The 11,734-nt window shown below is 63.0% G+C and overlaps 1 protein-coding gene across 2 annotated transcripts; it reads left to right on the top strand.

Moving 5' to 3' along the window:
* Positions 1-89: 89 nt before the first annotated feature.
* CDHR2 (cadherin related family member 2) lies at positions 90-11,473 on the top strand. Of its 2 annotated transcripts, none has more exons than XM_054217866.1 (33): positions 90-145; positions 1,140-1,217; positions 1,682-1,740; positions 2,157-2,222; positions 2,315-2,448; positions 2,721-2,774; positions 3,012-3,101; positions 3,718-3,807; positions 4,363-4,485; positions 4,563-4,706; positions 4,849-4,924; positions 5,086-5,192; positions 5,272-5,502; positions 5,594-5,749; positions 5,890-6,057; positions 6,324-6,385; positions 6,479-6,719; positions 6,825-7,061; positions 7,323-7,392; positions 7,480-8,091; positions 8,341-8,412; positions 8,698-8,747; positions 8,862-9,013; positions 9,226-9,328; positions 9,410-9,498; positions 9,732-9,806; positions 9,925-10,002; positions 10,088-10,148; positions 10,256-10,380; positions 10,541-10,654; positions 10,823-10,900; positions 11,006-11,066; positions 11,271-11,473. In XM_054217866.1, exons 3-33 carry the CDS (start codon positions 1,695-1,697, stop codon positions 11,388-11,390), a joined length of 3,885 nt encoding a protein of 1,294 aa, XP_054073841.1. In that variant the 5' UTR covers positions 90-145; positions 1,140-1,217; positions 1,682-1,694; the 3' UTR covers positions 11,391-11,473. The 2 variants fall into 2 exon arrangements, with proteins under 2 accessions (XP_054073841.1, XP_054073842.1); XM_054217867.1 differs by having other exon boundaries at positions 99-145; positions 11,274-11,473.
* Positions 11,474-11,734: the final 261 nt, after the last annotated feature.

Raw genomic sequence — 11,734 nt, 5'->3', positions numbered from 1 at the left:
TGGCTCCCCCGCGCTCGCCTCCCCGATGGAACCGGCCGCTCCGCACCGCCCTCCCCCCCCGCGTCCCGCCGATGGGCGCGCCCGCCGTACTGCGCGCAAGAGCGGCGCCGCTGGAACCGCGCGTCGGGGCGCGCCGGCCGTAATGGTGCGAGTGGCGGCGCACACAAACGCTGGTCTCGGGGGAGAAGTTCCCGGACAGCCCTTGGGAGATGTGGGGCGGTCCCGGGGCAGCCAGAGGCAGCGCGCAGAGGGGTGTCCAGCACCAGCCCCGGAGGGCTCTGGGGGGGCTCATCCTGAGTCAGCTCTGGGGGGCTCCAGGGGTACCCCCGGGCAGCCACGGGGTGTCTGTGGGGGTGTCCCGGGGCAGCCCTTGCAGGAGCTGGGGGGATCCTGGACCAGCCCTGGAGGGGTTTGCCGGGGTCGGGGGTCCCAGGCTGGCCCCTGTAGCTCTTTCTCCGGGAGCCCCTGATCCAGGTGTGGGGTGAGATGGGGACCTCGGAGTAGGCTGAGGGTTCAGGGGGACCCCAGAGCTGCCTCGGTGCCCGGACCCCACAGGTTTCCAGGGGAATAGGGACAAAGGGGGCCAGGGCCACAGAGATGGGGGTCCCGCGGGCCCGGGGATGTCTGTGTTTCCCCCTGGCCTCCCAGCCCTCTTCTGCTTGAGCGGAGTGGCACAATCCGCCCTTGTCCCCAGCGGGTCTGAAGTAGGTCAGGGAGGCTGGACCAAGCCCCTGAGGAGGGGAGCGGGTGACAGGAGGGCGCAGAGGGCCCCAGGCACCCGTCCTGATAGCCACACCACTGGGTTGGTGCCCATCCCCTGTCCTGGTGAGACCCCAGTGTCCTCAGCTCAGGGGATGCTGGGTGTTTTCCCAGCCCCTTGCTGGTCCCCTGGGGTGTTTTGGGATCCTGCTGCATCCCTGCAGGCTCCGCATCCCTCCTGGGAGCCGGAGTCCCATGGGTGCAGGTTGGGGTGGCTGAATCCTGGGGGATGGCACCCAGTGTGGGGTCCCGGGGGTCTGGGGTTGGGGGGCAAGCGTGGGGCTGAATCCTGGGAGATGAGCACAACAAATAAGGACAATGAGAGAGGGATTTCTCACTCCTTAATTGCAGTTAATAATTGATGAATGTGTTTACTGCAGGAGGCAAAGGTCTCTGGTGGTGTCAGTGTGCAAGCGCAGAGCAGCCGGCCGGCAGCATCCCCAGTGACGTGGCCACAGGTAAGGGACATCAGCCCCCGTCCTGTCCCCCATGGGCACCGCGGCCCATCGCAGGGGGAGGCGGGGGTGTCTGTCAGCTGTGGGGCTACCCACAGACCGTGGCACCACGGTGGTGTCACAGATTGCTCCTGAGCTCCAAGTGCTGCTTGGGGTGGCCCTGTTGAGCCCAAGTGATGGAGCGTCTAGCCATGCCCAGGAGAGGCTCCTGGGGTCCCCAAGCACCCCCATGGTCTCCAGCACCAGGAGGCCAACCCTGTCCTCCCATGCTGTGTCCCCAGAGAGCCTGTGCCTGGGGCTGTGGGCTGGAGCCTGGTGCTTGTTCACCAGCCCAGCTCAGTGGAGGGGACTGTCCCCACCAGAGCCCTTCCTGCTCTGGGGGCTGCTCCCCAGGAGGGATTTGGAGTGGCCGGTGGGAACAGGCAGCCATTAGCCCCAGGTGTTATTTCTCTGGTGTGTTTCCATAGGCTTGCTGGCAGGATGGCATGGCGCTTGCTGGTGCTGGTCCCCTTCCTCCTGACAGCAGGTGAGGACTTTGCTCGGTGACTGTCACAGATGGGTGTGAGACATTGGAGGTGCTTTCAGCCCCCAACACTCTTTCCAAATTCCCTGAGGGCAGCTGGGACTCCCAAAACAGCTGCCCACTCCATTGGAGACCCAACAACAAACCTTGCTGCTCCATGGCAAGGCAGAGTGGGCAGGGGGCTGGGCAGCGGGGATAGCATCCAGCACCGGTGCTGCAGCTGGAGGTCAAGCATGATCTGGAGGTGGGAGGTGTGGGATGAGCATGAGGAAGGTGAGGGGTGGTGGGTTCTCCTGCCTCCCCCAGAGACCCAAACCATGGCCAGGAGCTGGGACTGGAGCTCGGTAGGTGCTGCTGGCTGTGGGGGTGCAGGCAGAGCCTATCACAGGGGTGGTGCTCAGCACATCTCCTCCTTTTAGTTTCAGGCAACACAGCCCCATTTTTCAACATGACTGTCGTCTACGTGCCTGAAGACCTGGAGCTGGGTGAGTCGGGCAGCTTTAGGGAGTCCCTGGGGTGCAGGGGGAGCAGCCATGGCAGGGAGCCGAGCAGGGGCTGATGTTACCACTCTCCCCAGGCCAGTATGCTTTCCAGCTGCAGGCTACTGACTTGGACGGGGACAAGCTCACCTACAGCATCGGCGAGACCTTCTACTTCTCTGTCAATAGCCAGACAGGCAATGTGACGCTGAGGAACTATCTGGACCGTGAGGTGAGGGCAGAGACTGGGGCAGATGTCCCTGCCCAAGCTGGGGGGGGGCTGGGGTGATGGAGATGGAGGGCAGAGCCGTGAGTCCTGGGGGAGAGCTGCTCACGGCGGTACTGTGGGGTCGCTCACTGGCCCTGAAGCCCGGCTCCTTGTGGGAGAGCCGTCTGGGAAGATCATCCCGCCCAAGGGTGGTGAGTGGAAGGGTGCTGGGGCTCAGCCATCCAAGGATCAAGCTCTGCCTAGCCCTAACCGAGTCCCGCCTTGTGTCCCCCCAGACCCTGCCCAGGTTCCCCGTAGCGGTCAGCGTGTTCGATGGGGTAAACGAGCCGGTGAGTGCTGGGGCATGGGCTGGGTGGCTGTAGCGGGCGGTGGGGATGGGAGCAGGGTGTCAGCGGGGCTGTGGATGAGGCTCAGTGAGGAAAGGGGCTGGAGGGGGCTTTGCCCAGGGGTGGGTGATGCTAAGGGCTGGCTGTGGAGCTAGGCGGGTGCCCGGTGACGGAGCTACACCCAGCTCTGCTGGGCACCATCTCCCGTACTCACCCTGCGCCCTCCCTGGCACCTGGTAGGTCTCCAGACAGCTTACAGTCATCGTGGAGGACCGTAACGACAACGCCCCAGTCTTCCAGGGCCTGCCGTATCAAGCCTCCATTCCTGAGGTACCTCCCCAAGACCTCCTGGCCCTGTGGGCAGTAGGGAGGGGCACTGGGTGGCTCCTGTGGCATGGGTGTGCCGTCAGCAGGACAACGGTGCACTTGGAACAGGGTGACCCCACGCCTGGGCATGCAGTGACGGTGTGCCTGGGTGTGGGCTGATGGTGCAGCCGGCACAGCTGACCTGGGAGCACTCCGTGCTGGGGGCAGTTCCCAGCGGGCACCTCTGTCCCAGTCCAGCGTGCGTGGCTGGGACTCTGCCCTCGCGATGAGTTTCTGATCAGGAAGTGCCCGAGCTCAGCCTAGGTCCGGGTGAGGCTGGAGCAGGGTGCAGACGGGGTGTGGGGCTGATCCCAATCCCTCTTGGGCATCCCCCGGGGCTGGGGTGCAGCCCCTGCTCCCAGGGAGCCCCGAGGAGGGTGGCAGGGGGCATCTGGCTTCAGTGTCATCTGCCCGGTGTCAACAAGGGCAGCAGCTCATCCCTGCGTGGCCCATGGTACTGGGCGGCCCCTGGAGCCCTGTGGGGCCAGAGCACCCCAGAGCAGGGCTGGCAGGGGCTGGGCCCAGCACCACCATCCCGGCTCTCCTGGGCGATGCCACCAACACCCCTCTGTGTGCCCAGAACATGACGCTCAACAGCACCGTCTTCACCGTGTTTGCCAACGACAGCGACACTGGGGATGCCTCCAAAGTCAGCTACAGCATCAGGGAGGTGAGCACAGGGCTGAGCCCCAACATCGCGGGCATTGCCCTGGCCAGGACCTCAGTGTGCTGGGTGTGGGCGGCCAGGAGGATGTCGGGGGTCCCAGGACCTCCCCAGCAAGCACTCTGCCAACGGGAAGACGACGTGGCTCGACCATATGAGCCAGGGCAGACTGTGGCATCTCCCCTGGCTGAGCTTGCCCGCTCCCTGGCACCACGGAGGGGTTCATGCCTGCTCGAGTGTACTCCCAAGTGGGGCATACCATATCTGAAACCCTCCCCTGAGTCATCTCTGTGGGGCAGAGGTGCTGGGGGATACAACTAGGTTCAGCCCCATGGCTCTGGGGGAGCAAGGGCATGTGTTGGGTCAGAAGGGCTGGCTCTGCACCCACTGGGCAGTGGGTGCAAGGCGCTGAACAGTTGCAAGTTGGGGAGAAGTCAGGTGGTAGGGGGTCCCCACAGCCTATGGACCAAGCCTGGCAGAAGGATGGGGGTTAAACCCCCATCTCTTCTGGGGCACCTCTGCTCCCTGCCTTGGTGACACGGGGTGATGTCCCTTGCCCAGGTGATCCCAGACAGCAAGAATAATCTCTGGCTCTTCTACATCCTGCCCAACGGGAAAGTGGTGCTCAATGGCTCACTGGACTATGCCAGGAACACCTTCTACCAGCTCAAGATCTTTGCCAAGGTGGGGGCCAGCTGGGCCAGGGGTGCGGGGCTGCCGGGTAAGAGTGCTGTAGGACTAACGGGTGCTCTGCTCCCCAGGACGGTGGAGGGTTGCTGCACGACGAGCTGGTCTTCCAGGAAAGCTGGACCTACCTGTCCCTGACCATTCTTGACTTGCCCAACCTGGACCCACAGTTCCTCAACGAGCCCTACTCCGGCTCTGTGCCTGAGAACTGTGACCTGGTAAGGAGACCACCTGCCCCAGCGGCACGTCCCTACCCCCGGCCCTCCCTGGGAGCTCTGACAACCTAGGCTGTCTGGGTCATGAGGCATGGGGGTGGCTGGAGGCGTCATGGGTCCTGTCCTGATGGCTGCGTCCCCACAGGGCACCACTGTGCTGACCGTCACCGCCATGGACAGAGACACGGGGGTGAATGATGAAATCTCCTACAGCATCGCCAGTGAGTGAGGGGGCAGGGTGGGATGGGTGTGGGGGGGTGATCAGGCAGCAAAGGGCACCATGGGGACTGGTATTGGGCTCTCAGGTGCTGCCAGTGGGAGAGAGGGCCAGGCCTGCATTTTCCAGTGGCTGCAGCTGGTTCCTGCTGTCCCCTTGCCCTAGATGCCAGCATCCCCTTTGCTATTGATCCTAATACGGGCACCATCACTGTGAGTGAGCCCCTGGACCGTGAGCAGCTGCCAAGTGAGAAGGTGCTGCTGGAAGTCAAGGTGAGTAGGAGGCAGCAAGGGGAACCTCATCCTCTTCCTCTCCTCGGGCCCCTCTGACCCACTCTCTCCTCCTGCTCAGGCACGTGAGGAGAACGTGGACATCCATGGCAAGGTGGCCCAGGCCAGCACCCTCGTGACAGTCCTGGTGACTGATGTCAATGACAACAAGCCCCAGTTCTACCACTGCTCCCTTCCCAGCTGCAACTTCTCCACCAGTGCCCAGAACAACTTCAGGGGCAGCATCATAGAGCATTCCTCCTCCAGACTGCCCGTGTCCAACCTCAGCATCGTCGCACACGACCCGGACGAGGTGGGAGCTTGTCCTGGGGGCTGGGCTGGAGTGCAGGCACCTGTCCTGGTTGCACCACCCACCCTCACTCTTGTGCATCTCCCCCTGGCAGGGCATCAACAGCAGCTATGAGCTGCACCTGCAGGGTCCGAATGCCAGTGCCTTCACTGTCTCCCCACCAAAGATCGTGGGCACAGGGGAGGTCCAGCTCTTGGTGCAAAACCCAGCCGCTGTGGACTACGAGATAAGCCATGTCATGATGGTGCAGGTTCGCTGTGGGGACAGTCCCTGCTCCCTGCGTATGTCCTGGCAGCTTGTTTGGTGCAGGGAAGCTGGGCTGGAATGTGACAGGTCTCTTTCTCATGTTTGGGGACCTGTGTGAGACACTGTCCCTTCTCCGTTCTGCAGATCATTGCTAATGACACAGGGAACCCCACGGACTGCTGCTCCACGGCCACTGTAACCATCGATCTCATTGACAGCAACGACCACATCCCTGAGTTCCCTCAGAGCACCTACAACCTGAGCGTGATGGAGAACTGCCCCGATGGCACCATCATCGCCCCAAACATCACGGTCAGGCGCTGGGCAGGGAGTGGGCACAGCTTATGTCCCCCAAGCAGGGCGCTGGGCACGGCTGACGCTGCTGGTGCAGCTTGCGTTGAAGGCACTGGTCTCTGTGCACACAGGAAGGAGATGGTGCCAGCAGGCAAACAGGGTGTGGGACCCTGTGCCCATCAGGGCCACATTTTTGGGGTGCTCAGTGCCAGCAGCCGGTGCCCCAGACTCATCACTGCCCTGGGGGCTGAGGTGGATTGACCAAACGCTTCTTTCTGTTCTAGGCCTATGATCCGGACAGCGGTGTCCTGGGTGAGATCACCTACCAGCTGCTGCCGGAGACCATGTATGTAGGGGCCCAGCCAGGCACGACCGAGGCGTTGTCCCGCTGAGGGGACTCCAGGCCTGAGCCCTGGTGACATCTCCATGTGTGCCATAGCCATACAATCTTCACGGTGAATGCCACAACTGGGACAGTGCTGGTGCAGAATGGGAGCTTGCTGGACCGTGAGACTCGCTCCATCTATTACGCCAACCTCCAGGCCAAGGATGGGGGCAACCTGGTGGGCACCACTGTGCTGGAGATCACCGTGCTGGATGCCAACGACATGGTGCCCATCGTCACCGGCTCCTACTTCATCTCGGTGGAAGAGGGGCAGAACATCAGTACGCAGATTCGGGTATGCACCAATGGAGGTGGAGGGGGCGACAAGGGGTTGTCAGAGAGGAACAGGGACTGTCCCTGAGGTGCCGGACGGCCCCATTCCAACCCATGACCTTTTCAGGCCATTGACAACGATGAGCCTGGCAGCCCAAACAGCAACTTGGGCTTCAGGATCCTACCAGGACCGTTCAGCGAAAACTTCACCATCAACGAGACCACGGGTGAGATGCACAGCAAGGAGCCACTGGACCGTGAGGCCTTGGAAGATGAGCAGGGTCGGATGGTGGTGACAGTGTTGGTGTACGACCACGGTGTACCACAGCTCAACACCTCGGCGAACGTCACCATCACTGTGGGGGTGAGCCCTGGGCACAAGTGGGGATGCGCTGGGGCAGGCAGTGGCTTGGAGCTGGGATGCAAGGGCAAGGACGGGACGTGGGATCCCTGGCCGCAGCTGGCTTTCTGTGGGGGCAGAGGGAATAGTCGATGCAGGGAGGCAGAAGAGGGTTTGTGTGCCTCCTGCCTGTGGAATGGCAGGTGTCCACACTCCTGTCCCCAGCCTGCTCTGGGGGACCCTGTTTCCTGGAGCAGCTACAACCATGGACTTTATCTCCTGCAGGACTTAAACGACAACGCACCCGTGTTCCTCAATCAGTCCTATGAGTTCTCAGTCTTTGAAGACTCCCCAGGTAGAAGCTGCGTGGCCAGACTGGTGGGACCAGCGGTGTTACGGAGTCAGTGCCCACTGGCCACTGATTATCTGTCTCCACCTGCAGGGTCCTTTGTGGGTCAGGTGCAGGCCACAGACGCTGACCGGACGGAGATCAATTACCGCATTTCCTTCCTACTTCAGAGGGGCAGCGGCTCCAGCAACTTCTTGATCCGCTCGTCCCAGCTGGGGCTAGGGCACTATGGTGGGCAGCTGTCTGTGGACCCCGACATGTCCCTGGACTACGACTCCATGCAGCAGAAGTTCTTCTCCTTGGTGGTGCAGGCAGAGAACACGGCCGCAGACGTGGGGGACACTGCCGATGTCTCGGTGGTGGTCCATATCCTAGACGTCAATGACGAGCCCCCCAGTGTCCTGCTTCCCTCTCCAGACAACGTACACGTGAGCGAGAACAACACGCAGCAGGGTCTGGTCCTCACACTGGTCGCCTCTGACGCAGACACCAACCACTCGCTGGTCTTTGAGGAGCTGGATGTTGCCTGCTTCAAGGGGGCGATCAGCGCTGGGGAGGTGTGCTGGGACTGGTTCGTGCTGGCACCCAATGGCTCGGTGCTGGTGAACAGCTCGGACATTGACTACGAGCTGTGCGACGTGGTGGAGCTCACACTGCGGGCTGAAGACCTGTACACCGAGAAGGGCAACCGCTACAGCCAGAACGGTACACAACGCGCTCCCTGCTCCTGCCGCTGCCACTGGAACCTGCCTTTCCCGCCTCCCAGGAGGAGCTGTGCGGAGCAGGGCAGGAGCTGGGCAGTTTGGCGATGGATGGAGGGTGTCCCCAGCTCTTTTGGTCCCTGACACAGGGACCTGAGCCTGCTGGGAGGACGGGACTCCCAGGGGAAGCAAAGGAGGGTGCTGCAGGACTGCTCTGTTGGTGACCAACAGTCTGCTTTTGGGGCTTTTGCAGAAACCCTGAGGATCCTCATCACCGATGTGAATGACAACGCGCCACTCTTCCTGCCCATCTCGGAGACCTTTGGTGAGCAGCCAGGGCTGGTGCATCCTCTGAGCTTCTTTGCACTCACGCGTGCTCTGCCACGCTCCCTGGCAGTGAGGACCTTCCTCCAGCCAGGACGGGGCTGTGGGAGTGCAGGGGCCGGGCTGGGGTTACTGGATGCTTTCCATGAAGGCTGTGGGGTCAAGAGCAGCAGTGGGGGGGGGAATGTCCAGAGCTGCGCTGAGCCCTGGGGCTGTGCGGGCATGGGGTCTGCAGCAAGCCTGGCTGCACACCAGCGTGACCATGCTGTCTGTCTGTCCCCGGCAGTGGTTGTCCCTGAAGTCTCTCCTGTGGGCCTGCAAGTGGCTACGGTGAAGGTGAGGAACTGTGTGTGTGCTTCCGTCAGTCTGCAGAGCCAGGCTCACCTGTCCCTGCCGTGGGCAGGTGGTGGCCATTCCCATCCGTGTTCCTGCCACGCTTTGTCCCCCCAGGCCACAGACGCTGACTCGGGGTTGGCAGGAACCATCACCTTCTCCATTGCCAGTGTGGTGCTCGTGGAGGACAACGGGGCCAGCCAGCTTTTAGAGAGTCTCTTCAATGTGGATGCAATGAAAGAGGGGGACACCTACATCGGGACCATCCGGTGAGGCCGCGGGTCTGGGCCAGAGTGGGGAGAACGTGGCTCAGCTCCTGCCTGCCACAAGGCAGAGGTGCAGGCAGGGCCAGGACAGGCTGGCAAGGGGACAAGACCATCCTGGGGTCCTGCGCTGGGCATGGTGTCAGGGTGGAGCTTGGGGGATGGCAGTGCCCTCCCGGGGATGTCCCATGGGTTCGCTGTTGTCCCCGTCCTCGCAGGGTGGCCAGCAACCTCGATAGCTCGCTGAAGGGGCAGTACCAGCTGACGGTGGAGGCTCGGGACGGAGGCCTACCAATGCACACAGCACAGACCGTGCTGAACGTGAGTGTCACCCCTGTCCCCCCCGTCCGGGGATGCCCCGCACTCTGCCCAGCCCTGCTCACCCCTGCTCTCCCCGCGCAGATCTTCGCAGTGGATCAGAGCTACCGCGTTCACCTCCAGTTCATGGAAACGGTGGATAAAGTCCAGACTAACTCCGAACGTATCAAAGCGTAAGGGATGCAGGGCTGGGCTGGGGGGGGTGCATGGCTCTGCAGCGGGCAACACAAGCATGCAGGCCAGGACCCGCCGACCGTGTCTCCCAACTTCGTGGACTGTGAAGGGGACCAAGGCAGGCAGGTCCCCACCGCAGCTGGAGGCTGCAGGGCGTCCAGCTGCTCCCCATGCCTGTGAGCAGAGTGGCAGCACGCCTGGCCCAGCCTCCCTCCATCCCTCCTGTTCCTAGGGCCCTGACCACCGCGACCAAGGCAGGGGTCTACGTGGCAGCCATCCGGAGCACAGAGGACACCCGTGCCCCCCAGTGAGTGAAGCCATGCAGGTGGTGGGGAAGGGGATGTGGCGGTGGCGTTGGAAGGGGTCTTCCTGGGGCAGGGCACTGTGCCCTGCACCCCGCTCACCCCATCTCTTTGATCCCGCAGGGTGGAAGCCAAGTCGGTGATGGAGGCGTACTTCGTCTACAGCAATGGCACTGCCCTGGACGTCAACCAGCTGAGCGTGTGCGCGCCAGGGTGGGGGCCATGCACGGCCAGCACCACGCACCCAAACTGGCCCAGCAGCTCACCCCTCCGCTTTCCTTGGCAGGCTCATACAGTCCGACCCGCAGATCCTGGCTGAGCTGGTCAACCTGGGCCTGGCCGTCATCGTGAGTGGGGCTGGGCAAGGGACACAGGGAGAGGGCAACAGCCCCGTGTGGGGCTGGAGAGGACGTCCGCTGGCCGGGGCTGTGCCCTCATCCTTCCTCTATGCCAGGGCCCTGGGGAGGTGGTAAAGCCCACCAGGGAGACGGAGCTGATCGGCATCATCGCGGGGCTGGCGGCGTTCCTGCTCATCTTCATCCTCATCGTGACCCTGGTCTTGGTTCTCACCACCAAGAGGTACTGCACTGCCCACACTCCCTCCTGCCGCCCCCCACCACCCCCATCCTCACTGGCACCCCCAGACCCATCCCTATCCTCCGTCCCGCTCCTGCCCTCCCCATCCCACAGCCCGGTTCCCCTCTGCCCCTCTCACCCACCCCGTCCCTGGGCTTTGCAGCTACAAGAGGAAGCTGAGTGCGATGAAGGCTCTGAAGGCGGCCACGACGTTCAGCCCTGCCATGGCGCAGCAGGGAGCTGGCATCCCTGGAACCAACCAGTACAATGCAGAGGGGTGAGTGGCGGGGCTCCCTGAAGCAGGAGGGGAGAGCCCAAGCTGTCCCCACACCCAGGGGCTGCAGGGCTTGCCGTCACAACCCTCCTGCCTGGGGAACACGGCTGCCCTGGGCTGACCCCGCAGCCCCACGGGATGGTCACTCACCTGCCACCCATCCCTGGCCAGGGCCAACCCCATACTGAACCTCTCGATCGATCCCTCCCATGACCTGGGCTTCCACGAGGACTCCGTCTCTGTGGCCAGGTGAGCTCTGCAGGCAGGTCCTGAAGGCCATGGGGCCATCACCCTGCGTTCCTGCTCCACCAGTGCCTGGGCCCTCTTCTACCCCCCACCCTTCACTTTCCACAGCATGAATTCCCTGGATGAAAACACAGTAAACGCACCTGGAGACAACAACCCTGGGGACAAGGTGAGTGTGCAAAGAGCTGCTGGTGCCCAGCAGGGTGTCCTGCCACTGCACCCCGCAGCCCCTCCTCTCTGCTGTGGTGCCCAGGCCCCGGGATCCCTCATGTCCCTTCCTCTCCATCACCTTGACAGCCCCTAGGGAAGGACGGGAGCGTCCCCGTCCTTCATCTCTGTCCCCATCTCCTCTGACCACGCTCTCCTCCTGCAGCAGGGCCACGTGCAGCTGACAGACCCCAGTGACGAGGAGGTGCTGGTGGCCGCCCTGAATGGGAAGGAGCCCACCAAAATGGCATACATCAACACCACCTTCACCACCACCGACTTGTGAGCGGGTGTGCACAGCGCAGCGGGGCCAGAGCCGGACTCGGGCAGCTGCTTCGGTGATGTTGTGTTCAGAGGCTGGCAATAAACCTGTCCCACGGTGGTCACGGTGTCCTGTGGACATCAGCCCATTGCCTTGGGAGGCTCAGCCAGCTTGGGGTCACCTCTCCTGGCGCGAGGTGCTTGTTTCAGGCAAGGCTGGTGCCAGAGGGGAGGTGAATGCCACCACAGGGCTTGGCCTGGCTTCTTGTCCCCAGGACGCTTCCCTGGGCTGCCCCACTGTCCCCTGGCCCCGCTCAGCCCCAGGGGAAGGAGGTGCAGGCAGCCCTGCGCAGAGGTTTGTGCAAGGTT

Source organism: Rissa tridactyla, chromosome 11 (genome assembly GCF_028500815.1).
Source record: "Rissa tridactyla isolate bRisTri1 chromosome 11, bRisTri1.patW.cur.20221130, whole genome shotgun sequence".
NCBI classification, from domain to species: Eukaryota; Metazoa; Chordata; class Aves; order Charadriiformes; family Laridae; genus Rissa; species Rissa tridactyla.
This window is presented reverse-complemented; position numbering and strand designations above follow the sequence as displayed.

Excerpts from the sequence above, each read along its gene's own strand:
- CDHR2 (XM_054217866.1), top strand. The coding sequence starts at position 1,695 with ATGGCATGGCGCTTGCTGGTGCTGGTCCCCTTCCTCCTGACAGCAG. Across the intron at positions 3,808-4,362 it reads TCAGCTACAGCATCAGGGAG|GTGATCCCAGACAGCAAGAA; the intron begins GTGAGCACAGGG and ends TCCCTTGCCCAG. Across the intron at positions 9,807-9,924 it reads GAGGACACCCGTGCCCCCCA|GGTGGAAGCCAAGTCGGTGA; the intron begins GTGAGTGAAGCC and ends TTGATCCCGCAG.